The sequence below is a fragment of the Haliaeetus albicilla genome, chromosome 5 (genome assembly GCF_947461875.1).
Source record: "Haliaeetus albicilla chromosome 5, bHalAlb1.1, whole genome shotgun sequence".
NCBI lineage: Eukaryota > Metazoa > Chordata > Aves > Accipitriformes > Accipitridae > Haliaeetus > Haliaeetus albicilla.
The window spans coordinates 26837917-26864142 of NC_091487.1; the positions used below are offsets into that span (position 1 = coordinate 26837917).

General features: G+C 51.6%; 1 protein-coding gene across 2 annotated transcripts; it reads right to left on the reverse strand.

The window, feature by feature from the left end:
- Positions 1-1620: 1620 nt before the first annotated feature.
- Positions 1621-26226, reverse strand: VSX2 (visual system homeobox 2). Of its 2 annotated transcripts, none has more exons than XM_069783908.1 (5): positions 25615-26226; positions 24218-24302; positions 21227-21350; positions 3570-3750; positions 1621-2557 (listed from the first exon to the last, which is right to left on the reverse strand). In XM_069783908.1, the coding sequence occupies exons 1-5, from the start codon at positions 26060-26062 to the stop codon at positions 2163-2165; spliced, it is 1233 nt and encodes a 410-aa protein (XP_069640009.1). In that variant the 5' UTR covers positions 26063-26226; the 3' UTR covers positions 1621-2162. The 2 variants fall into 2 exon arrangements, with proteins under 2 accessions (XP_069640009.1, XP_069640010.1); XM_069783909.1 differs by having other exon boundaries at positions 1621-2494; positions 25615-26217.

Below are 26226 nucleotides of genomic sequence, written 5' to 3' on the forward strand. Positions count from 1 at the left end.
GCTGAGTACCTACGAGGGCTCTGTCCCCCCCAGGGAAACGTAGTCCTGTGGGCCTACAGGCCCTCCGCAAAGTCAAGCCCAAGCAGTGTCATTGTTCCACAAGCAAAGTCTCTCATTTCCTATGCACAACTGCTGTGCCTCAGCCTTTTTCCCCCGTAAGACACCAGGTTTTTCCATCAGACCATTGCCAGATGCCCTCAGCAGGGCAGGCAAATCTCAGCTCCTTCTCTGATAACTCAGTATGGGCTCCTGCTACTCTCAAATCGGGGCTCGCCTTGCTGGAAATACCTGTTGGTGCCCTTCCCTCTCAACAAGCTCCCCTGCACTTGCCGCGTCTGGCTGCCACATCTGCTCCTCAGGCCAGCTGGGCCCTGCAGCCTGCTCCTGGCAGAGAGACTGAGCCTGCCCAAAGGTCTGCCTGGCTCTCTAACGTCAGGGTACATATGATATGGAGTGACCCAACGCACCAGAGCTGTTCTGGATGCCGAAGTGACTTGTTCTCTGACCATTTGTATGCCATGACGCCTAACTTCTGCCCCATGTACACGCACACCCCTTTCAGCTTTGTCTTTCACCACAAAGGGAGAGCAGCACCCAAGCCCTGTCTTCCCCATGCCTGGGTGGGGAGGAAGGTGCAGACATCTCTCCGTGCTGCTTTGGAGCTCCCACCTCCCTCTGGCTACAGTCTGATGTCCAACCCCCTCTCAGCTTTGGCTGAATTCACCCTCCTTGAACATCAGTGACCAGACTCATACATAGTATTCCCGTTTAGTTTTATTCTTGTTCATATCTTTACAGAAAATGGCACATAAATCACAGATGCTGGATGACTAGAAGTTGTTACAGCTCCATATCTCAAACACCTCAATACTGAATTCTTTTCTCACTGTATATACATTATTTACACACCATGGGCTATCATCTAACACGTCAAACGACCGGGGGACAAAGACAAACAGGGGCTGGATGGCGGGGCTTAACCTTTGACAGAAGAAAAACAGTAGCTCTGGGGAAAGGGTGCTCACAGCTGAAAGCAGGACAGAAAGGGTCGCCTGGAAGTCACTGTCCTACGGCTTTTGGGGGGGGGAACAGCGCCTTACCGGGATGGAAAGGTGATGGTATCATGGAGTGGGTTTGGCTGTGTGGGCCTGTGTGTGCTCGTGTGGGGCCAGCTGGGAGACGTATGTACACGTTACAGGGTGTATCGGGGTGGATGTGCATGGCTGTCATTCCCTTTAACACACAGAGGGAGAGCTGGACAAATTTAATTCAATAAATACATTAGGCGGATGTTGTCTCACCTGGAATAATGTATTCAGTAAATAAATTCACTGTTGGGCCCCTCCGCAGGGGTGCAGGGCTTTGGCATTTGGGGCAGAGTCAGACCCGTCTGTGGTGGCCAGCCCTGCGGGAGCCAGCAACGTGGGCTGGGGTCACCTCAAGGTGCCAGGTGGGACCAGGGTGTCGCACCCATTGGCTAAACCTGCCTCTCCCTGCCAAACGGAGGCAAAACTCAACCGCTCTAAAGCTGCAGCCCCTTCCCAGCAGACCCCAGTGCTGGGCAGGGAGAGACGGCTGGAAGGTGCAAACCACCCTGGACAGAGAGTCGCCATTTCATGCAAACACTGCCACGGGCTTGTCCTGCTGTGGCCTGGGCCAGAGGCAGAGATGATGGCCAGGGGAAGGTGGAGGGTCTGCCTGGAGCATGGCGGGACGGGGTGCCAGGGGATGAGGCCTGGGCAGCACTGGGGGGAGACGTGCACCAAGGAGGGGCATGGCGGCAGGGGATAGGCTCGCTCCAAGATGGCAGATAGGGTCTGGGGCTGGAGCAGGAGGAGAGAGCCCCAGAGCTGGTCGTGAGGCTGGAGGGACCCAGAGCCTCGGTGTCCTCTCGGGTGCCGACGATGATGAGACACTTCCTGGTCCCCCAAAAGGAAGGGGGGGGGGGTGAGGAAGGCCCGGCGGGGCAGAGGAGCGAGGGGCAGGGGTATGCTCGAGGGGAGCAGGTGGGGTGCACCCCTGCCAGGTAGCCCCAAACTCAGAGACCAAGGCCCCGCTCCCTGGGTAGGGGCGGCTGTGGGGACCTGGCAGTCCAAGGGGGAACGCGTCCCCCAGAGGACACAGTGTCTGTTGGGGCTGGCTTCCGCCACCTCTTCCCCCCCCTAGATCAGCTTCTCCTCCTTCTGCGACGAGTTCAACTTCTCCGTCTGTCTCTCATCCTCCGCCACTGCCACCTCCTCCCCTGTCTCCGGCTTCCTGCCTGGGGCCGGGGTGTCCCCGGCGATGGTCCCCAGGACTTTGGTGCTGTGCTCCTGAGCTTTGGCCCTGAGGGCGGCAATGCTGTTTTCTCTCAGTTCCTCCTGGGAAATGGTGGTTTTGGGATCCTGGCCCCTCTCTTCCTTGTCACCCTTGTCAAGCTTGGGCAGGGCCTGGCGCTCCACCTCCGTCTTCCTCCCCGCCTCAGCCGCTGCCTCCAGAGACTTTTTGTGCATCCCTAAAAAGAATTGTTGGTATTCGGGTTTAGAAAAGCGCCTGGGCATGGGAAAGCCATCTTGAACTGAAAACAGCAAAGATAAAGAGAGGCCAGAATTAAGGAAAAGCAGAAACCCTCGCTTCATGCAGCAGTCACGGCGAGCCGCTCGCTCTGGCCCCCGCGCGAGGGCAGCCCAGGCAAGGCAGCTGCCTGCTGGGGCAGCCCAGCATCCGTGGCCCCTCAGGGCTGCCCCCAAAGGTCTATAATTATTTTCCCCTTCATTTCTCTGTGTGAACCTAAAGCTAACTTGTCCTCGCATGGGGATGAGAGTCTCAGACAGCAGCACAGTTGCCTGAGCTTCACCAAGGCTGGGCAAGGAGATCCCCCATTGCCTATTTCTGTATCAACCTGCTCCTCACACAACCCTCCCCTCTGCCTCTAGCAGTTTCACACAGATAGAAGGACAGGACAGCCCGTCATCAAGATGCCAGACACTAGTTTTGGGGCAGAACCAGCCTGAAAAGTCAGAAAGTGGGAAGCAAAGGGCAGGAGTGTGGTAGGGTAGCTGCCACCTCCGTGTCTGCACAGAAAACCAAGCGAAACCAGGCAGAAATGCAGCTCCCCCAGGTACCAAGAGCAGGAGGAGGCAGCAGTGTGTTCCCCCTGGGATTTGGGGCAAGGAGAGTACATTTGGGGGTCCCAGCACCCCACACAGCATCATGGGGCTGGGAGAGTCAGACTAGGATGACCTCCTGACTTGGGCAAGGGTGGGAACCCCTGCTCCAGGACTGGGCATGAGGGATGCTCATGCCATGGGAGTCAAACGCTAACACCAGCCTGAGCATGGGGGGTAAATTCCTGCCCCAGCCAGAAACTGCAGGTCAGGATCCAAGGACCAGCAGGGATTTGGGATGAGTGGTGAGACCCTATTGACAATGGCTGTTGGGGGACGGGGGGGCGGAGGGCGGCAGGGTGGGGGGACCTCACCCTGCTGCCCTCCACCTGTGTTTTTGACATGGCTCCGGTTTCTTCCTCGCATCCCCCCACTTCATCTCAGCCCACTTGCCATCCCTCACGAAGGCGGTTGCTCTCTTACCCAGGAGCCAAGGAGCGCAGGACTCCATGATGCCATCCTTGGCAGACTTGAGGATAGACTCGGGCAGTGGGATGGAGTGACGCACCATGGCACCGTAGAGCCCGTACTCAGCCATCACGCTGCTCCTGCCCCAGCATTTCTCCCTCTTCCGCCATTTGGCTCGGCGGTTCTGGAACCAAACCTGGGGCGGGTGACAAGGCAGGACATGGGGTTTTTGGGGAGAGAAGGTGCGTCGGTCCCCTTCGCGCATGGGAACACACATACGCTCGTGCAGTCGGATGAAGGCAGATGCGTGGATGCTCATCCCGAAAGCACTGCGACCTCTTCCCCATGCAGCAGCCACCAGGTAACTCTCCCTCCCTCCCTTACAGGAGCAGCAAGGGCCAAGCTTGAGAGCAGATCCCATACCTCTCCGCAGGATGTAATTAATTTGCCATCGCAGCGCCTTTTTCTAGCGGCTTTTGGCTCTCATGCCTGGGATTTTCTTTCATTATTTACTGGGTGTCTGAGCTGCGGCAGGGGGCTGTGGGCAGCGGTGCCTGCAGGAAGGGCTGGGATGGGGGCGGATGCTCGGGAAAGGCGGGAGAAGGGGGAAGCTGATCTGTGCGCTTCGCCCTGAATTCCCAGTTTGAAAAGCCCCTCATCTTCTCAGAAAATTGGCAGAATAATCTCTGAGCTGTGACCTGGGGGGCAGCGAGCTGAGAGGCGGGTGGCGATGGGGGGGTATGCTCGCAGAAATCTATTAGCGCTCTCTCTCTGATTTCCATTCCTCTTGTCTCCCTCGTCCTCCTCCCTCCCCGGCTCCCCTCCCTTTCTGCCGAGCAGAGGCATCAGCTTTAGATGAAAAATTGCTCGAGGTCTATTCAGAAGGAGGCAAAGGAAGAGTCAGCCCCAGGGGCAGCCCAGGCCTGATTGAAAAATAAGTTAATTTCAGTTTGAATCGATGGGCCTCAGGCACTGAAATATCACGGGAAATTAAAGCAGCTGGTCCCTAGGGAACCACGCCATTGACCTGCGCTAATTAATGCCATGGAGTTACCAGGCCCCTCTCGGAGAGGCAGCCCCTCCCTCCCCACGGACACCCCAAACACCTCCTCATTTAACTAATTAGACTCACAGAAAATTGGGTGTTAATTTGTTTAGGATTTTTTTTTCTTTTCTTTTTTTTCCCCTCCCTTTCCCGGAAAGTACACGGCAGAATGGAAATGAATGGCGGGGTCTCGCTGGCAGATGGATGCTCGGGGTCACTCCGCAATCTTCTCCGACTTGATTGCTTGATTAGGTCGTTAGCACATTAAAAAAAAAAATTGCTTGCCGTCTGGCGCTGGCCTGATGAGTGGGATGAGGCGGGAATCGCCTGGGTAATTTATCTTTTTATACTGCAAAGAATTTGATTTCAATCTGCAGATATATGGAGGTGCCTTTGACACCTGTTTAACATTACAGAGCTGACAGCTTAACCCTCTCTTGTCCCCAACACCCACAGCCGTGGGGGAGCTCAGGCTGCAGAGGGGAGCACTGGGGGACTGGGGCACACCCCCAGCCTGCTGTAGGGACCACGAGACTGATACTGCAGAGTGATATCCTGCTCTCAGCTGGCAAGGCAAGCTCACCTCTTCCACCTGTGCAGAGGGGAACTGCCCAGCACTGAAACCTTATGGGGACAGAGCTGCAGGGTAGGCAGGTGGCTTGCTAGTGCTGGTGACAGCCAACCCTGGCTGCTTCTGGGAGCCTGGCCAGCATGGCCCCGCAGACAGCTCTGCAGGGTGGGTGGGGTGGTGGTCCCAGTGGCTGTGATCCCAGCTTCTCCCAGCAGAAGACACTCTGTGCATGTCAGAGGGGATTTTACAGCCAGGCTGCTTCACCACATGTCACCTCCTCTGCATGATAAACAGTCTGATTTACACTTCCATACTGCCGACATGTAACCCCTGGACCATGGATGGCTGCAAATGCACCGGGGCCTGAGCAAGGACCCTCAGGAGCATACAGCTTCCTCTCTCTGCCTACTCCTCCATGCCTGCGTGACACACGGGTTTGCTCGGTGGTCGTGCAGTCAGCAGGATGCTGGCAAGGTCTCTCACTCCAGGCCATGCGCTCCTCCCACCCCCAGAGCCCAGTGGGCAGACCAGAGGGGACTGGCACACTCCCTCTCCAACCTCAGCACAAACCCCTGTGGTTCCTTCTCACCCACCAGACCGGGGTGGTAGGGCAGCCACCCCCAACACCTCCATGCTGCGAGGGGGCAGCTTGACCCACCAGGGTCAGGAGAGGGATCCTGCCTGTTCTGCCCTGGATAAACCAGTACAGTTACATCCCTCACCGCAGAGCTCCTCTATCTCCCTTGGCTTCAGGGAGAAATTCCTGCACAACCCAAGGGCCGGCACTTGCAAATCTGCCTTGGTTTGGGGCTGCAGTGATACCTCTCCATGTACCCAGAGCGGCTTGCAGGGCTGGGCTCTGCACAGATGGTTTTGTCACCAGTTGCCACACCTGGGATCTCAGCCAGGAATAGGTTTTTCCATCAAGTACCAAGTGGGCAACTTTTTAAACTCTCCTCAATCCTCTTTTATCCAGGTGCCTCTTCACTAATGCTTTCACCACCTCGCCCTTTCCCCTTGCTCCTGCTTTGATGCCCCAAACATCTTCCCCCATGCCTCATGCTCCCCTGCCCTTCTCCCTGGCCAGGTCTCAGCCTGCCCCAGTGCTGCCCACTGCCACTAAACCTGCTGCCTTGGAGCATCCCCTTTCCTGTGGCAGGGCCACGCAAATGCCAGAGCCAGCAGAAGCTTTGCCAGCTGGCAGTCCAATTTTGACTAGAGCTGGTGGAAAATTTTCAATCAAAAAATGCTGATTCAATTGCACAGGAAAAACTGCTTCCGGCCAGTGGAAGTGTAATCAAAATTATCTATGACTTTCTTCTGAATGCTGTATTTTAATCTCGGCTGCCTAAGACATGCAAAATCTATGCTTTAAAGCCAAATGGGAAAATCAAAATGACAGGAACACCTCAGTAAGATCATTCTGAGACTTCCCAAACTAATTTTTGTCATTTGATGGGAATTTCCTCTTAGTTTTGACTAGGAAAAAGGAAAGTTTGAAATCTGAGAATTTCTAGCAGAACAGAAATCAGGAGGACTGACCATCTTGCTTTAATACCAGGAGCCGTATCTTCATTTCAGGCATGAAGTTGAGTGAAACCAATGGTGCTCAGTACTGAATATCGCTGGGATCAGACCCCAGCCCAGCACCTCTGCCACAAGCCCATCCCAAGGAGCACGGAGGGAAGAGCTCCAGCACTGGCAGTCCCCATGCCATTTCAGATCAGCAGAATTATTCCCCATGGTCCATTTTCAGGATTTTGCCCTCATTTAGATGGCTCCATCAGTGGGACTTTCTTCTGGGAGAAGATCTCACTGCTTTCTTCAAATTTCTTGACGTGTTAGCAAAATTTTCCTGTGCTTTGATTCTGAGCCGAATTACGCACCAGTTTTAGTAATTCTGAGGTATTTTCAGCGGTGTTGGTACATCGGCCACAACTTCCAAATAGGCAGTTATTTATTATTGCCACCTCATTTTTCCTGAAGAGGGTTTCACCCTTACACTTACATTTACTTGTGGTTATGGTATTCCGTGTCTTCCTTGGCTGCTTGTTGTTTTTGCTTGGAGATATCTACTCTACAACTTCCTCTGGCTCTGTAACATTCAGTCTGCTTCAAGCAATGTTTAGGTTTGTCCATGTTTCCTCTTGCCCCTTCACATTATGTGGATCGGCTCAGCTTTGTGAAATAATTTATTGAAGTGGCTGTGTACCATGCACCTTCCTTCTCACTTGCTTTCATCTGGTTCTCCATTGTACAGCCCCTCAGGGTACGATGAAAAGATTGTGTTTGTGCTTCCACACTTCACAAGCAGTGGTGAAAACCCCCGAGTAATTTTAGACCAAAACACGTCAGATGTTTGTGCAAAGCTATCACAATCTGATGCACAGAGGTGTCTTTCGGACCAATGTGCTACATCTTAAGATGATCTACAGCTTTTTATTATCACACAAGCTTGTTCCAGGAACCCTATCCTCAAAAAATGGACAACAGAGTAAAGAGGACAGGTTTGTCTTGCTATCCACCAGATGTGTTAGCATCTAAGTTCAGCCCATGCATGCATATTTGCTGTTTAGCAGCCCAAAGCCCTCTCCTGGTCTGCTCCTGAGGCTCTACAAGTGCCACCCTTGGCATACCAAGGGCTGGATCTGTGGTGGTCACTGCCATGGCCGAGCTGGGGGCAGCAGCCAAAGCATGCCTCTGACAAGGCTGCCAGACACCCTCCATCCACTGGCAGCAGCATAAGATGATGCTCACTGCACACTGCATGCTGCAAGTCGGGTATGCCTGCACAGCCTGCAGAAACTGCAGGCTCTTCTATAACCATGGGTTTTGGTCCTCTAGGCATAGAAAAGCTGCAAGACCAAAACCTGTCACCTTGCAAAACCTGCTCTCAATATGCAGCAGGCAAATAGAGGGTGGTAACATAACACTTGCTCAGAGAGGATCTGCCCATCAACTCAATCCCTATCATTTGGTCAGAGCTGAGCATCACACTCTAACCCCACTGGGCACATCACATTGACACTGGCTCCTCCAAGAGCAGCCACAGCCTATGAACCAAGATAGCAGCAAATGCCAGCACCTTCAGTGCCATCTCCTGGATCCTCGTTCCATATGCCTGTTCTTCTGAGGCTCCCTCACCAAAATCAGTATTGCAAAGCCTTATAAATGGGGATGTTTCTAACCTTAATCATCGTCTAATTCTCACCCTCAGTGCCTGCTGCCCAAACCAGTAAAAGTTGAGGCACTGTGCTCGACCACAAGGTTGCAGTGTTTTGGAGTCAAGACTGGCAAGGTTATTCTTGCCAGTTTCCTCCTCTGAATCACAAATGATGACCGATACTTCTTCGGATTATTGATGATGCAGAAGAGCAAATTGTAGTAGGAGGAATCTCTCATTTTGCAAAGGGATGTGAGACTCAATGTGTCCTTGTTATCCGCATTCATCATATTAGTTAGTTTGTTTACCTAATCAGCTCCTGAAACATGGTCTGCTAAAGAGAGAAATCTCCCCGAGGTTGGCCATGAGCCAGGAATCTGAATTAGCAAAGGGATCTTTTAAGGCATCTAGGGTGTTACTGTGTATTGTTTCTGTATTGTTTCAACCTAAAATTTTCACTGGTTACACTCATTTTCTCGGCTGCTACTTTCCAAGCTGGGGCACACAGACAGGAGAATTGGTAGTGGCCTTTTTTGTCTTTCTAATAAAAAAATGTTATTTTCCCTGCCCAAGCATTCCTCATCTCTTAAAGGAAGATTCCAAGCTAGATAATGGGAAATTTTTGCTTCACTAAATCTCACATACTGCCTTTGACATAGCATTTCAACAGGGGCCTTTCAAGTAACAAGCTTTATAGAGCACAAGATGGTCCCAGCCCAAAGCAGTGCATGCTGAAATGTCCACTAGATGGCCACAAGCAAATGCACGTCCACACATGCACAGACACATAGACACACCAGCACATGCCTCACCAGCACATGCCTTTGCACATGGCTGTTGGCAAACCAGCAACTAAGGCAAGGGACAAAATCCCAAGTCCACTCAGCAGCAACACTGAGACTATCTCCCCTGCCCATGGACTAACAGGCATATCTTCTTTGCTCTCTGACAATTCCCGTGGTGCAAACCTTCAGCTTCAGGGAGCTGAACTGTCACTCTGTATGATCCCTGCAAAGAAGCCATTTCTGATACTGAGCTCTTCAAGTGAGAACACAGCAGAGAAACCCTGTGCTGCCCAGCCAGGCAGCCTGGGAGCTTTCTGGACTTCTCCTGTGACACTGCCTTGGGTTGTAATCTGCTGTCATGGTCCCACCTGATGTGATGGTGCTAATGGCTTTCTGACCCGACACACTCATGTCCATCCAGCACCACACTCTTCTCCCAGGGATCCAGCCATCTCGGGCTGAACTGTGCAGAAGCTGAACTTCTCACATTCATCTACCAGATCACTTCCCTCTGTGGCATTTACTGCCATGGGAAACATCCAGGCATCTACACCAACATGCTGTAGTTGCTTATGTTCCTTTCCACACCGCACTGCTCTGGACAGATCCTGTCACCTCACTGTATGCACAGCAAAGCACTGGCACAGAGAAGCTCTGTTTCTCAGTGCAAGCTCTTCACACCTCTGCCTGCATACTGGTTTGCCCTGTCCTGGACTAGAAAAACCTGCTATCCCTCTCACAGCAGAACGCTGCTCCTAAAATCATGCCCAGTGGCATACCTGCCACTTCCCTAGTTGAAGCCCTTTGGTGGGTCCAGCTGCAGACCAGAGAACACCTCCAGCTCACCTCCATGCCCAGGGCCCTGCTGCGGTCTCAACATTCAGTTCCTCCTTACAACCACACATCTGCCTTTCTACCTTCTTCCTTCCCAACCCAAGACTCTACAATGAGAGCAGTCAAAACAAAAACCTCCTCTGAAAAAATAGCAATGTCCTCATCTTAGTATGGGACAGGGCCAGTGGCCCTGGCTGGGTTCAGTCTGAGGATGTTAGCACTGCAAAGAAAAGCCTCATATCTTCCTTGGAGCATGTCCTCATCTGCACTCAGGGGCCCTGGAGCTTTATAATGAATTGCCACAGGAGTGTAAGGTCTGACCAGGTCCTGGGGCTTCCCCAAACACCTCCTCTGTAGCAATCACCCCAGGAAAGCTTCCTGTCCCCAGGCTGCTGGTAGAGACTGCACCACTTGTGTATGCCTGGAAATGGTTTATTGCTGTCTTTTCAAATGTAATGTCAAAATTATTGGCACCATTTATAGTGGCATCACTTTCTATGGCTGGTGTAAAGTGGGTATGAAGTTAAATGAGAGCAGTAAAGATTGCACATGGGCTGCATGGCTGATCGCAGGACTCATCATCCCTCCTCTTACTGAACACTGGGAAAGAGCTTTCTGAGCTCACATTAGAAAGAGCAATTCTCATACACAGCATGGCAAGAGCCCTTCCTGGTAATAGCTGGAGTCATGTCTGACCTACTCAGCTAACAGGTCCAACCAGGCGTACCGAGATGAGCTGTGAGATGGTACTCATCCCTCTCGAGCAAAGACATGATGGTTCATCCAAGCCTGGGTCTCCTCTAAGCTAAACTAGCACAGGGGATACTTTGAATACGGGCTCAATATGGCACCCAGCAAAAATGTACATGCTATTACCATGCCACCCATCCTGCAAGTGAGGCCTGCCTCTGGATCCTGCTCTTAAAAGCACTATGTGAGCCAAGTACAGCTACTTGTTGCAATTTATCTGACTTACGTAGCCAAAGCTGTAAAACCCCTCTCGACCAGGGAACATGTCTTAAACTCTGTCCCCTTGGCCAATCTGGGGTTTTCACCTGGCCTTGCCGCCTCATGTGGTGACATGTTTTCTCACTTTTTGTTACCTTCAAAAAGTGGAGAACTTCATCAGGTGCAGGGCTCCCATCTTCCCAAAATAAAACAAGTGTGCACACGACGTGCATGATAGGTTTAGCGAGATTGGTGGTTCAGCACACAGTTGATCTGTGCAACACATCTGCACAGCAAATGCATCCCTGAGACATTGACTTCATCATGGTCAGACCATGATGCCAGCTGACCAGCAGCTCAGCTGGAGCTACAGCCCCATTAGGCTGCCAGATGCTGGGACATGGCAGATAAACACCCAAATTCCTCTTTTCCTAACATGCTGATTGAAAAACAGGAAAAACATCAGGGTTGTGGGTGCATGATAGTCACAGAAAAGCTGGCAAGATTGTTCCCATCATCCTAGTCCACACAAACCCAGGGAGACATTTGCCATCATCACAAAGGGTGATACTGCACATCCATCCTTTGAGTGCTCACAATGCCTGGCTCCATTAACCAAGCTGCTATCCTGCCTGTATAACTTCATTTTGCCTCCTTTTCCCTCTCTAACACTGTTCTGCAGGTCCTCTGGCACAGAGGAAACCTTAGCATAGGTCTTCATAAACATCCATATGCAATGCACTCTGTGAACAAGCGGGGACACACCATATTACCACCTTCATGTTAAAGTAAGGTGAGTCAGGGCAGTCAGAGGAGAAATGTAACATCCCCTTCATGATACCTTTCAATGGGCATCAAAATCAGAGCTTAGGATGCCAGCCTTCCTCAAAGGCTGTGGAGCGTTGCCTGTGCTCTGGGGCTGTCCCTTGCATGCCAGAAGCAGCTGCATGTTGCCCTTTCGTTTATCAGTACACACAGAGCGAAGGACAAAGGTGCACTCCTGCCTTCTCCACAAAAAAACGCAGGAGCCAGAGGCTGTGCCCCAGCAGGAGATGGTGTCTGCAGCACTACCTGGTGCCCACCATTTCCCAAGATAAGGCTCAAGCCCATCCCTGGGTGCGTGGGGACAGCCCGCAAAGTCCCCCTTGAAGGCTACAGTGCAGGCTCACCAATGCACGGGAACTCTTGGTGCATTGAAGCATTAGCTGGAAGATATCTACGTAAATGTATTATGTATTGTAAAATGTTGTAACATGTTGTAGGAAGTTTCCATGCAGCAGCTTGGACTGAGCATCAAAAGGAGAAAGTTGCAGTCCTTTACAATCTTCCCTTAGGAAGATACATGGTAAGGACAGTGTTTCCAATTCCTTGACTCATGCAGTAAGAGGTATCTAATCACCCAACCTCAGCAAATCCTTCACTGGGCTCTCTTGAATCTGGGGAAGGAGGAGGACCACCAGAGCCAAAGAGCAGGCCAGAATAGCAGTCTGTCCTCTGACCACCACCCAAGAGGTCAGGACTGGCAGTTATGTTGGCTGCACTGGGGTGGCCCTTCAGCACTGTACTCCTTCCATGTGTCCACTCCTGGCTCTAAATGTTCCTCAGCTCTCTGTACCCTTAACCTTCTTTGGTTAATTCATGACTCCAGGAGTTTTCATACGACACCTTACAGCTGCAGAAGACTCATGCTCCAGGCACTGGCTGCTGCTGTGCCACTGACGCCTGCAGCCAACATTGTCAGCTCGGGCTAGTGCACAGCACAGCTAATGGTGTGACCTGCAGATCTGGTGACACAAAACATGCTCGTGGATGCTGCTCGCACCAGGGCAGCACATCTGAGCTCACCAGGACATTCCCAGGTATCCTGTATGCTTAGCCCACCCAAGCTAAGATCTCCCAGGCAGGGACCCTCTCTCAGTTGTCACTTAGCCACTGAAGCCTTGATCTCAGTCATGGTCATCATGTAAGTTCAACAAGTTGATCCAATCAACTAACAAATGGTGGGGTGCTGTAGTGACAGTCATGGGAGACTCTGAGTTGGAAAGATGGCAGTGAAGCCAAAGATGCGAAGGGACCTAGAGATAACAGAAATACCTGATGGACATAAAACAAATTATCTTGGAATGGACATTGCTGGCACGTCTGGCTAAGAGGAGTGACCAGCACACATACTCATCATGTACATTTACATGGATGGGTTGGCTAGATCCTTCCAAGGGTTTGTTTCCCAACAACACTCACAGTTCAGCCTCCCCCTGGGTGAGCCAAGCAGTGCCTTTAGAGAGGAAAGGGTAGCATGGATGAGAAGGTATTTCCCCCAGTGGCATACCCTGCAGACCCCACAGCTGCAGGTGAGCCAGAGCTTCCCAGAGGCATGGGTGGGCAGCCTGGCTGCACTGGCCTGGCTGAACACCACTGGTATGGGCTAACCCAGCCTGCAAAGTGCTGCTGCTTATTCACATTGTAGCAGGTCGGCTCCAACAGCCGGGCAGGAGTGTCAGTAGGTTACTTCCAGACCACGAAGGGGACATAATCCCCATGTTTATGAATACGCACCATGCGTGCCATGGGCCCTTATACAAGTCACAGGAAGGTGACCAGGTATAAGCAATGCTTCACTTGCATTCTCTTGCTATGAGTTTGGAGAGAAAGCTGCAGCTGAAAGCTCTAAGAACTACCAGCCAAAGTTTCAGCTCTGCCTTTGCTCAGACAGTCAGGAGCCTAACAGAAACCCACTGAAACAGAAAGTGGGGAGAAAACCGTGCTTCTCACACCAGGCAGGTGCTAAACTGAACATCTGTTGCTGCTCTTAGGGCTGTGCTGCTCAGAGTAGACAGAAGAGTGCCTAATGCTTTCTCACAGCCTCTGACGAAGGTGGTCTCTGGAAGCCACCTTTGCTGTAGGATATTGTAGCAACAGTTTGTTTTCCAGCTCAGTTTCTCTTTTCTGCTCCACAGAAGGACCTGCCAGCCTCGCATGTAGGGAGATCAGGGTCATCTGTAAGTCTGTTGAGGACTAGACTTCTCAACAGCTTGGTGCATGAGGGAGATGGTAGTATTATTTTATATTTCTGCAGAGGCCTGTGCAAAACCTGGCTCACAGAACACCCACAAAGAAGGACAATGAAAAGGCAGAGGAGGTTCGTGCTGCCAGAGAATGAGAAGAACTTATTGAGATCTATCAGGGTAAAAGATAAACAGTACAGAGAAAAATAGATCCATTAAGAAATAAAGGGGAGAGTAAATTAACCGTGTCTCTAAAGTGCCTGTGTTATTGAACTGTTAAAAAAATCTCTATTCAAAATCAGGAAAGGAGGAAAACTTTATGATAAAGGGTCATTAAAGGAAAACCTAAACACACAACACTCAGCTGGTCCCTCTGTCAGGCATCCTAAGGCTGGAGGGGAATTAACTATTGAACTTGCTGGGCTGCCCAATTATTTTTTAAAAAATCAGCTGTAGAAAACTGCAGCAGTATCAGGGGAGAGAAAAGAAAGTTCATCATTAAAAGAAGGAGTGAATGCAAGTGTTCCCAGCACGCAGATTTAGGGTAGCATTTCCAGAAGAGCTTAAGTGATCAAGGAACCACAGTGCCTAGGCTAACTCAGAGAAGTGCTACCCTTAAACTACTGTTGTTAAGAAAACAGGGGGATAAATGAGGGGAAGACAGTCTGAGTTGTCACAGCCTGGCATTAAGCCTGCAGAGCCATTCCTCATTGTCCTGGCCACAATGGGGAAAGTCCTTGACAAGGCACTCCCCAGCAGTGGGCTATGGCATTATTTTGTTGCCTGCCTGTCTTTCCTCTCATGGGGAGCTTGAATGCCCCAACACTTGAAGGTATCTGACCCTCAGTGATGGTCTCCCCAAACCATGGAGAGAACAAAGGAAGGAGCTGTCACTGCAAAGCCCCATTTCCCTCCCAATACTGTGGAGGAACACACCAAAACCACACTGTCCCTCATGGGGACATGCTGTGACAGCCACAAACATCATGCAAGAAACAGAGCAGAAGGCAAGGACAGTCAAGTTTGGTTTTATTCGTCTTCCTGTCCCATTTAGAAAATTGGTCAGTGGCTGAAGCAACTCAGGGACTGAACACAGAGGGATAAAGCAGTACCTGGGTATACAAAATATTCATAACTCTATACCTCCATCTCTGCACTAAAAAACACCTTTTAAACTGCACCTACAGCCCCAGCTGTAGCAGGGTAAATCCCACAAGCTGGGCAGGTAACCTGCATGATCTAGCAAGGAGCAGGAGAGTCCCCACTTCACAGTAAGCTGAAGGGATGTTCCCGGCCCTCCATTTTCCTTCCTGTCTCCTGCCACATTTTTTTCCTCTGTCCAAAGGCGTGCAGTGTAAGACTTTTCAGACAGTAATCCCTTTGGGAAGGCTTGCCGGGGCCCCAGCTCTTGCCCATCACCCAGCCCCTCTGTCTGCAGCTCTGGTAATTAACTTGTAAACAAAGTTCTAGCACATGGACTGAAAACAGGCCATAGATAAAGGGTAATGAAAACACTCCATTACAGAAAGGGCCAAATTAAATAACTCTTAATTGAAAAATGGAAATTAATATGAATTTAGATCAACTAAACAAGCACGTTATTGAAGAGGCAGCAAAGTGGATGAACTCCTCACATACCAATTAAAGACATGGAGGCAGAGATGCACCATACGCCATGAGAAACACTCATAACAATATTCTCATCAAGCCAGTAAGTTTGATTAGTTTTATTACTCTCACTTGTACACTTCCTACATTTCTAAAAGCATAGGGGAAGTTAATGACACTTATCTGGTATCATACTGCTGTGGCTTGCCCCAGTGCTCAGGAATTATTGGCAAAGGTAGCCAGCATTAGCTGCTCAGCTCTATTTCATGATTAACTTCTTGCAGGGCTTGCAGGGTTCTTAAAAAAAATTAAGATATTGAAATGGTTGGCTCAGACAGCAGCAACACTTTCAGCTTCTCCATCACCTTGGTAATCTACCTCCAACCACACTAATCACTCTGGTAACTTCCCTCCAGCAACATGATCTCCCCGAACATGCTGTATAGAGATACAGGTGGGAAGTCACTGGCACTGTGCCTCATGCTGCCCTTTCTCCCAAGCGTGAGAGTCACCCAAAGTTTTAGCTAGAATAGACAGGTCCTCGCTTCTTATTGAGAGTAATAGTGACAAGCATAAGCTTAGAAAAACCAACACCACCACTACTTTCTGCAGCACTAAGAAATCCCTTGGCGGCCATTCCAGGCACAGGTTCAGGAAAGATCAGCAACTGCATGGAGCAATCATCCCCATTCCACACTTACACCATGGGATTAGGACTACAATTCACTCTGCAGCAAGCAAGAAAAGCTGACAGGAAGGGGAGAAGCCAGGGCTGCTAAAGCTGCATAAAGCCAATTTTTTCCTTCATACTTTCTATCATGGTTCCTGAGGGGACGCTGCAGGTTCACTCCTGAGCTCCTGCTCAGTGCAATACAGGTTCCTCAGGGCTTTCCAAATTACGTTCACCTCTAAATACAGAACATTTATGCAAAACTGAAGCAAGGTAAGCATCTCGTTCTGGAAAAATAATCTTGGTACAAATGCTTCCCTCCAAGTGACCACCCCTCCCAATTCCTCCATCCCCATTCAACTCCTAAACTGGCCACACAGTGTTACTGAAATGTGTTAATCTGATAGCAGCTAAACCAATACATATTCAATTAGACTTTTAGTTGGCTTTGTTTTGGTTTTAGCCAAAATGTACCTCTTAGCTGCCTGACAAAGCTTGCTGGATACACAGACTATCCCCACTCCTCACATACAGCACCAGCATCTCCTTGGGGTTCCTTTTGCTTACATAAGCAATTTTATTTGTCCCAAAATTCTTCATCCATGTAATTACCATACAATCATTTAACAACAAGAACTGACAATTTTTAGCACTTTTATTCTCTTTTTTAATTTATTAGTTCCCTTAAAAGGTGAATCTAGTGTCCCCACAATGGCAGTCAGGATCTTATTTTTTGAAAATACTGAACCGACTAATCGATTTGTTTGTACTGTAATGACAAACATACACAGTCATTTCAATAATCCCAAATCAAACTGTTACTGAGCTTTAATATTGTAGATACTGGGTCTTTAAAGCCTGGAACTGTCACATACTAATAAATTCAATAGGTATAATTTATCTAAAATCTACACATTACACCTAAGAGTATATGTTACGAGAAACACACTGATTTAAGCCAGGTGTCAGAATACTTGTCAGCTTGAGGCCATTTTGAGTACTTCAAGTTGTCTATTAAGGATATACTTCCCCACAGGAATCTACTTACCTCACCTGGATTTTACAGAACAGTCTGGGTTTATTGTAATAGCAGCACTTCAACTCTTCTGAATATTCTTTCAAATACATTACTTAACGTAGTCTTTTTCAAGTATCTTGCCAAATGGCCACAGTGACATCTGGTCTGACTTGTGCAAAGTGTCTCACTAGGAACATTAAATTCTTTTCCCACGTTGCCCAACGGGAGGATGCTCATGTTCCTTCCAGGAGCAGCCAGCTCAATACGGAAGGAAGATGCATGCAATGTGAAAGAGTGCTGCCTTGAAAAAAAAATACTCGTTCATCTTCTCTTTAAATGGAGGATTTGAATATTTTTTCCTGAATTCAGTGTTCTCTCAAACCAATAACTTTCTTGGCCTCTGATGGCTATTTGTAGTGTTCTGCTGAAGGTTTTACATGCAAGCAGTTCCTATATATCATTCTCTCAATTGTACTCTTTGAATTTCACTTTCATATTGAATTTCATAGGTGATTTACTTTCTCTTTGACTACTACCTCCTGAGAAATAATTCCATGAATGAAAATAAGGGGTAGATATCACTCTTAGGTGTGGATCCAGTGGGAACGCACATGAAATGCTGTGAAAGTCCACAGTATGTGATGCTCACAACAATCTTAGAAAACACTTTCATTAATGACCTACAAGAGGGAGAGAACAATATTGAACAATGGGAGGAACTGCAAGCTACAATGAAAATGTAAAAATATAGAGCTCCCTTGAGCAGATAGAAACTCATGCAAGGAAAAAAAAATACAATTATGTGAAATTATTATGAAGACGGGAATAAAGATTAATTGTCAGCTGTCTTTTTCAAGGGGCATTAAATGATGCTAATAGATTCAAAGCAAGATTTACTTCACTTGTGCAGTTCTGCTGCAGAATGTCTTGCTGAGGGATATTAAGATATTTACATGTGTTCAAAATCCCAGGAGGCTGTCAAAGTACTCAGTAAGTATCACTAGACAGATGCCCTGCTTTCATACTCTTCTTTAACATCCACTTCTTGCCAGTGCCAGAGCAGGTTGGGCTGTATTATGCTTGTCAGCCAAAGTTAATAAAGTGCCATACGAAACCCAGAACACTGAAGGGAAAATCCTGAGGATAAAAAAAATCTGTCTAAAAAAACCTGAAGTGACTGAATTAGATAAATAGAAAGAAACAAATATGAAGGCAAGTAGACCAGTGCTAATCCAAGGCTGTTTCTGCAAGGACTCAGAAGTCCAGCTGAACTGGTGTGAACACAGCCAGTGTGCAGCTGTAGGCATGTGGTCCCTTATCTCCAGGAAGACTGACAGGCAGGATGGGCTTCACAGAAGAACAACCACATGATTAAGAGACTAGCATGTGATTTATGAAGAATGATTTAAGAAAAGATCTTCACAGCTTGCTTAAGCGATGAAGAAAACCAGAAGTGACAGCCAGAAGAAATAGCTTAGATTTATTTAAAAAGTGTGAACATCATAACAAGGGAGAAAGAATTAGGGTCATACAAAAGGGGCTGAAGTTGAAAAGGAACATGAGGTGAAATATCAAGAAGCATGACCAAGGCTGGGAATCATCTTGTCACAGCTTGTGACACACAAAAAAGTATGTACAAGGAAACTTCATAGAAGATGTGGTAAGGGACAAGCGGGTGCTGACCCACTGGAAAGATCAGTGGTGCTCAAGACTCCTACGTGACCTTGATGCTCACCCTGGCAGGGTGCTCATGCTCACACACAACAGACACCACAGAAATTCTGCTGGTTTTCATCATTTCCCCTTTCAGGATAAGCAAAAGTGTTACTCACAAACACTTTCTCCTGGAATACATGTGCCATTAGCAACACCTGATATTCAGAACAGTCACACCATGGGGTGCTTCTGCTGTCCAAGTTTAACCTGATCTCTAGGGCAGAAGGGTCACAGTAAGGAGCACTCCTAGGTTTAAAAATTCTGCAGTACGGAAGAGTAGACAGTTGTTCCTTAGCCAGCTGCAGAATGACATGCTGGCAGCAAGTCAGTGACAGCTAAGACTTGTTAGCCACTATTTCACTCCCAAATCAGATAAAACACTGAGACTCAGCACTAGAAGGATGCTCCAGATGCTGAAGCAGTACATGCAGTGTCCAGCTCTGTGCTGTCTGCTACAACATCTCCTCCGCCTCATGTGTAGTGAAGGCCCTCAGCTCTGGCCAGAGAAATGGTGACTCTGCAGTTCAACATATACTGTGCCACTAGATGAACCTCTTCCTTGAAAAGGCCCTTTATGGGAAATCAAAGGATCTTCTTCCCAGCCCAGCATCAGTCGGTGGGTGCAGGCAACACTAAACTCCCAACAGCTCTCTCCTCTCTTGACTTGATGTCCTACAGGGTCACAAGTGGAGAAGTGACCTTCCATCCATCTCACTCTCTAGAGGCAAAGCATCAGGGCCTGTTGCTCAGAGCAAAATCCTAATGCGTCAGGTAGGATTTCAGATGATGGGCCATTATTTCTGAAGATCAGTGGAAATCCTGTCAGCATGCAGGCTATCTACAAGCTGTTAGGTCAGCAGGAGCCCTGCCAGCACAACAGGATAAGAAGGCCAACTTTCTTTTATAAAAAGTCACTCTTGATTGAGCACAAGAATGAGGGTGGTGAGGGTGGCTCAGGACTGAGGGAAAAAGGGCTGCCCTTTTGTTTGGGAGGATATCCCCGTCCCTGCACAGGGTCTTGCCTCAGCAGCTTCCAGCATCCACGTTATCTTGCTAAATGCCCTCTGAGCTACCTTCCAAACCCAAGAGGGAGCAGCCTCCTGGGCAGTCTCTTTAGTAAAAAAAGAACACAGGCTGAAGGAACAGATCAGCGGGTGCTGGGCACGCAGGAGGGACTGAGCAGAAGGAGGAACCAGGGAAACCAGGACCCTCCCAACACCATGTGGCAGTCAGGCCAATGCCTCTTGTAGAAACTGCTATGCACCAGGCACAGAGGTCAGCCACTGCCACTGTGCAGGGGACCAGGCCAGTTTAATGCCCAGCCAGCCAAGAAACATCACCTGCACCAGCAAAAATGGGTTCAAGGCTTGGCGATTACAGCCCTGTGCCTCGTGCAGCAACCTGATGGGAGCGGGGCATGGGGAGGAGAGAGGCACCAGAAGCTGCTGGAGTCCACCCTTGTGAATGTCATGTTTGATCTGTCCAGGCACATCTGTGCCTCCCACGCTGTACACAGCCACTCTAAGTCTTCTCCGGCTTTTTGGGCTGTAACGATTCCTTGCATACTGGCTGCCATGCACACCAAAGGCTGGTGCTGGCACAGCCCTGTGGCTCAGGCTGCTCTTACCGCCGGAGGATTCACCACACAGTGGCGATACCCCACACAGCCTCATTCTACCTCCTCACAGTGGCACGACAGGATTGGCATGCAATTAAACCCCAAACATTAAAAATCATTAACAAAAAATTATCCCCAGAAACTTTCAGGGAAGCTTCACTCGAGGAGGCAAATGCAGTGAATGTGCAGAGATGGTACAAACACCTCACTGGGACTCACCCATCATTCCCATGCTGCGGTCCTAACCACAGCGGTACTAGCTGCCTACGACATCCCTGTGCATCCTCCTGTGCCCAAAAGAGCAGAGATGAGCTCTCTCCCTCCCACACTGCCCACCCAGACCCGGTCTCCAGGAGGCTCTCTTCTTGCCTATACCACTAAGATCTCAAAACGCTGCGGTCTTTCCTTGCACACCAGTTTCCCTTCAATGATTTAGGATTCCCTCTGTTACATGCCCCCCGAATCACCAGTACCACACACCATGTACAGCACACATCGACATACAAACACCAAATACAAATCTGCCAGGAACAGCTGATCTGGCTGCCTGCCCATCGAGAGCAGGGGAGTGGACAGCCTGGGGAGGTTTATTCAGAGCAATGTCAGCCTTCCCATGCCGCTACCTTTTCTTCAGGGAGGGATGAACGTGGCTGAGAGGAGCAGGATAAGGGGTTCTGAGAGATATGATTACCTGTATCCTGTCTTCTGGCAACTCTGTTTTCATGGCCAACATCTCTCTAGCATATACGTCAGGATAGTGGGCCTCATTGAAGGCCTTTTCCAGCTCCTCCAGTTGGTAGGATGTGAAGATTGTCCTGAGGGAAGTAAAACTCTTTGATCAAAAAACAGAAGAAGCAGCAGCAAAGATGATGAAGAGTCAGAGAAATGGACACAGAAGCTAGAGAAACCTGGGTAACCTGCTAAGGCACAGCTTTCCCTCATCTCCTGTGCTTCTGTGCACAAAAGGTCAGGTGCCAGGGTGAAAGGAGAACCAGAAAATGCCAGAAGACAGCGCTTTAAACAGTTACAAATCACCTTCCCTTTCAGGGACTTGCCTCTGGAGACGGTCCCTCCCCAGCAGTGAGCACCCGCAACCAGCAGCGATGGCAACTGTTCTCACATCTCGGACTCTGCTGCCTCTTGTAAGGATCGTGGGGGTGTCCTTATCCCTCACCCCCCCTACAACAGCGCACCCACCCCTGGCCTGGCTTAAAACCACCTCCCCCTCCTCCTCTCGCATCCAGAGGTTTCTTAACCCTTTGATAGTCACGCTGAGATAAAGCAGCATCCCCTCAGCACCCAGTCTGGAGGGGTGCTGAGCCCTTCTCCAGCTGCTGGTCCTTAGCCTCTTCAATCTCCACGAGTAAATAATCCTCCCCTGGAGCCCCGATCCTCCATCCTCGGCTGAATCCTCCAAAGGTTTTAACCATTCTGCTCCCTGCTGCTTTTCACCAGTCCTTCCCCACGAGAGCCAGTGCCAGCTCCCTTCCTCTGCCTTTACCCTGGTTGCTTCCACTCCGATATCCCATTAGCTGCTCCCTGCCAGTTTGCATTACCCCATTATCCTCTGGAAATCCTCCTGGACCGCCCTGGGCGGGCAGCAGCCCAACCTGCCTCTGCGCAGCCAGTTCTCAGCTCGGGACAACCAGATTGAAAAATCAGCAGCTGGAAAGCCGAGACGGATGAAAGCCCTTCTCCAGGGGATGGATGAGAGGTCTCGGACCACTTCCACTCCCCCGAGGGTTAAAACTCCCACCCTCCAACGGCCCCCCCACACACACACAAAATGCAATTTTTTATAAAAACTAACACACTCCAATGGCAAAAAAACCCCAATCAACGAATTGCGGCATTTGTTCAAGGTAAATGTATAAATATACTATCCAACTAAGAAGCATGTAGCTCCCAGAAGGGGGAAGGAAAAAGGAAAAAAAAATCTTTTTCTAAAAAAATCCAAATTTCAGAAAAGACCTGCCATTCCAGAGAGCATAAACAGAAAATCTCAGAAATATCCTCCGCTATTCAGACTCGAAAGGATTCCACCAGATCGATAACATTACTAACAAAAGCAGCATGCAAATGCAAGGGACCTGCCTGCAATCAAAACCCCTTCTTTAAATTCACTCCTAAATCCATTCACTTTTCAAACAGTTTTCCTTCAGCTCTGACAAATCTGTGAACTCTAGGGACAACAGACACCCATTAACTCATGTATTTTTCTCTCTCTGGGACCCCAGGAAAAATTATTGCAATTTTGATCCCGTTTAGATTTCAAGAATTCCCCTCCACCCTCCCGACAAGAATGCCGAAGCCCAGCAAGGCTCACTGGCGGGAGGGTTTTGCCTGACATTCAGCTGAAGTTTTCCCCTTTTAGCTCTCATCCCTGGGTAGCCCCTGTCCCTTTTGCAATACACAATCCACCATCCCTTTTGGTGCTTCTATTCTGCAGCTATTTGCAGACTATTGGCTTGTCATCTCCCAGCCCTTTCTTGGTACAACTAGAGGTCTTAACCATTTAGTACAGAATATACAACTACAGCTAAACGTTGCAGGTCTGTTTCTGTCTAGAACTGAAAATAAAACAAATCTGAATTTTGTTTCCTCTCTCCCATCCAGACCATGACCTGGACACCAGCCCCTGCTGTGTCTTCACCTAGCCCTGTCCAGTCCACAAAGAAAACGAACCCGTATTTACTCCAGAGCACCCAAACTGGGAGAATTTGCCTGGCGAGGGATCCCGGCTTTGGGATGAGCCCTCCAGACCAAGCCTCCTGTTGCACGCATAGCAGGACGTCTCCTGGGATAGTCGGTCTCCTTCCACCCCGCATCCTGCTAAGCTTTCACTGGGGCATCTTTTAATCCACCCTTCCTGCATCGTGGCAGATTGATTTAATTATTCCTAAATCACCCTCTGTGGATGGTGTCTGGCCTTCCTTTGTCCTGACTCTCCAGCCACAGCAATGCCAGAACCCAGCACGGGATTTTTCGTTTCTGTTTATAAGGCGCAGACTATCCAACTCCATTTTAACTGTGGGAGAAGTCAGGCAAGGTCTATTACCCTGACCGTTCCCGAGGGGAAACCAAATCCCCTCCGGATCTCCCAAAGTGGATCTCCATTTCTTTAACCAATTCTCCAGCCTTCTTCAGCTTTTCTGCAGGCTGTGGCTGATTCCCAACTATTTAATCTATTGGCAAAACATTTATGTACAGGTAATACAATATTTAAATCATTGATAGAAATTCTCTCTTGCTGACAGCCAATATTAAGATGGCTATGTGCAAAGCAGGGGACGTTTTTGATGATTTCGGAGAGGTTGATGATTTTTTTTTCCCCCTGAACACTGGTGATCCACATCCCACCCAAACGCTCACAGGCTGCTCGGGCTTGCGGCTCGGCATAGCTGGATCCGGAGCCAGAAAAATTAAATAAAATGACACCTGTGGCCAATCCCCTCTCTCCCTAAAGTCCCCAAATCCGATTTTGGACAGGGAGAAGGAAAAAAGGAAAGGGCCCGGGGGAGAAGCCGCAAGGGCGCCGGGGCTCTCCGGCGGCCGCTGCCGGGAGGGGTATTTCGCTCCGGGCCGGAGCGGGGCGGGCCCGCCGTGGCGGCGGGGCTCTGCGCTGCCGGTGCCCTGGGGAGGGGGGCGGCGGGAGCCGGCGGGGTGGCGGCCGCTAGCTTACCTGTGCCGCCTCTTCTTTCGTTTCTTGCTCTGGTTTAGGGAGGATTTGGACATTTTCCGGTCGCTGGAGGAGACATCCTCGGAATCTGCGGAGAGACAGGCAGCGGCCGTGGGCCGGGGCTCCCTCCCCGCCGGGGACCCCCGGGCAGGGCCGGGCCCGTCGGCTCCGCTCCCTCCGGCGGCTCCGGCCGAAGGTTTCGTTGCGATCGCGCCGCGGACGGGGCCGTGCCGCCGGCCGCTTCCTCCAGCCCGGCGCGGCCCCAGCGCTGCTCCCGGTCCCGGTCCCGGTGCCGGTCCCGCTCCGGGCGGCTCGGGGCGATCCGCCCCCGCCAGGGAAGGCTCCGGGCCGGGACCGGGCTCTCGCTCTCCCCTTTCTCCCCCCGGAGTCGTTTGCTGGGGCTGCTGTTGTCTCGCTGCTAAAATGCGGAGCCCGGCAAGCACAACAAAACCGTAGGAAAATGGGGGAGCTGCAGCCCCCTCCCCGCGGCCGGGCACCTGCAGCCGCCTGCCCCAGCCCGGGGATCCCGGACTTCCCCGCAGAAACACCGGAGCGGGGAGGGAAAAATTGATGCTCATGGAGCTACCGGCAAAAAAAAAAAAAAAAAAAAAAAAAAAATCCCGGGAAGAGCCGGTGTCTGTCCGCGGCCCCCCCCCTCCCCAGGGGTGCCCCGGCCGCGGGGTGTTAAGGGCAGGGCGGCGCCGCCTTTGCCCCGAAGGTGCAGCCGAAGGAGGGAACCGGGACCCGCATTTCGATGCGCGCCGTTGTGCCCCGCGGCTGCCGGGGCCGGCCCCGCGCTCCGGCCCCGCTCCTGCCCGCGGCGCCCCGCCACCCGCCCGGCCCCGGCGCCGCGCTGCCCGGCGGGCCGTGGTGCGGGCGGGGGCGGCGGGCACCGCCCGGGCCGGGCACCGCGTCAGACGGCGCCGGCCGCTCCCGGGAGGAGGCTGGGGGTTGTCCCGGGGACCGCGGCCGGGGTCGGGGCCGGGCGCTGCTGCCTGCCGCTCCGGGGGGACCCGAGGCGGCCTGGGAGCGGGGCCCGCGGGCAGGGTTGCGGGCGGCTGCTGCCGTCTAGGAAAGGGATGCCGAGCGGCCTCTAATTCCCCGGCAACGAGTTGGGGCCGCCGGGGCCGCGGAGGGGCCGCTCCGCCGGGGCTCCGCGCACCCCCGGGCCGGGCGCCCCCGGCCGCGCCATCACACCGCGGCCGCAGCCCCGGACGGCGCGGGGGGGGGAATACGGTCCCGCCCGCCCGCCCTTCCCCTCCTCTTCCTCCTCGGGACCGAAACGAAATCGCCTTCCCGCCGCCGGGCAGCGGGCCTCCCGCCGGGGCGCCGGGTGCCGGGGGCGGTCGGCGGCGCTGGCGGGGCGCGGCGGGGTCCCCGGGGGCCGGGGACGTGCCTACCTGAGCTGGCCGTCTGGCTGCTGTCCAGCTGCCCGGGGGCCCGGGCCAGGGGCTGCAGGTGGACGCTCTGGGGGTCGGAGAGCACCTCCAGGAAAGTGGGCTGGGTGTAGAAGCCGGGGATGCCGCCGGCCCCCAGCAGCCCCATGCCCACGCCGCCCACGCCGGCGGGGCTGAGCACGGAGCGGGCCGCCAGCAGGTGCCCGGCGGGCAGCGAGTCCAGGGCGGCCCGAGGGTGCGACGGCGGCTCCTTGTTCAAACCCAGGATCTCCTGGATGCCGAAGCCGGTGCAGCGGGGAGGGGTGGGCCCGGAGCTGGGCTTGGCCCCCGCCGCGGGGGGCGGCGGAGGCGGCGGAGGCGGCGGGGCGGCGGGGGCGGCGGCGGCCGCGCCGTCGGGCTTAGGCTTACCGGGCAGGCTGGGGGCCAGCGCCGCGCCCGCTTTGCCCGTCATGCTGCGGCCGGCGGTCCCTGGTGCCCGCTCCGGGAATGCCTGGGAGCCCCCGGCTCAGGCCCCTTTTATCCGCCCAGCCGGGAGCCCGAGCGGGGTCAGAGCCGCGCAGCCAATCACAGGGGCCAGCCGCGATTAGGGATGCCAAAAAGCCGGCACCGGCGGCG

Coding starts and splice junctions, on each gene's coding strand:
- VSX2 (XM_069783908.1), bottom strand. CDS start 26,062: ATGACGGGCAAAGCGGGCGCGGCGCTGGCCCCCAGCCTGCCCGGTAAG. Junction 21,351..24,217: donor CGAAAGAAGAGGCGGCACAG/GTAAGCTAGCGG, acceptor TACTTCCCTCAG/GACAATCTTCACATCCTACC. Junction 3,751..21,226: donor TGCCAGAAGACAGGATACAG/GTAATCATATCT, acceptor CACCCGCCCCAG/GTTTGGTTCCAGAACCGCCG.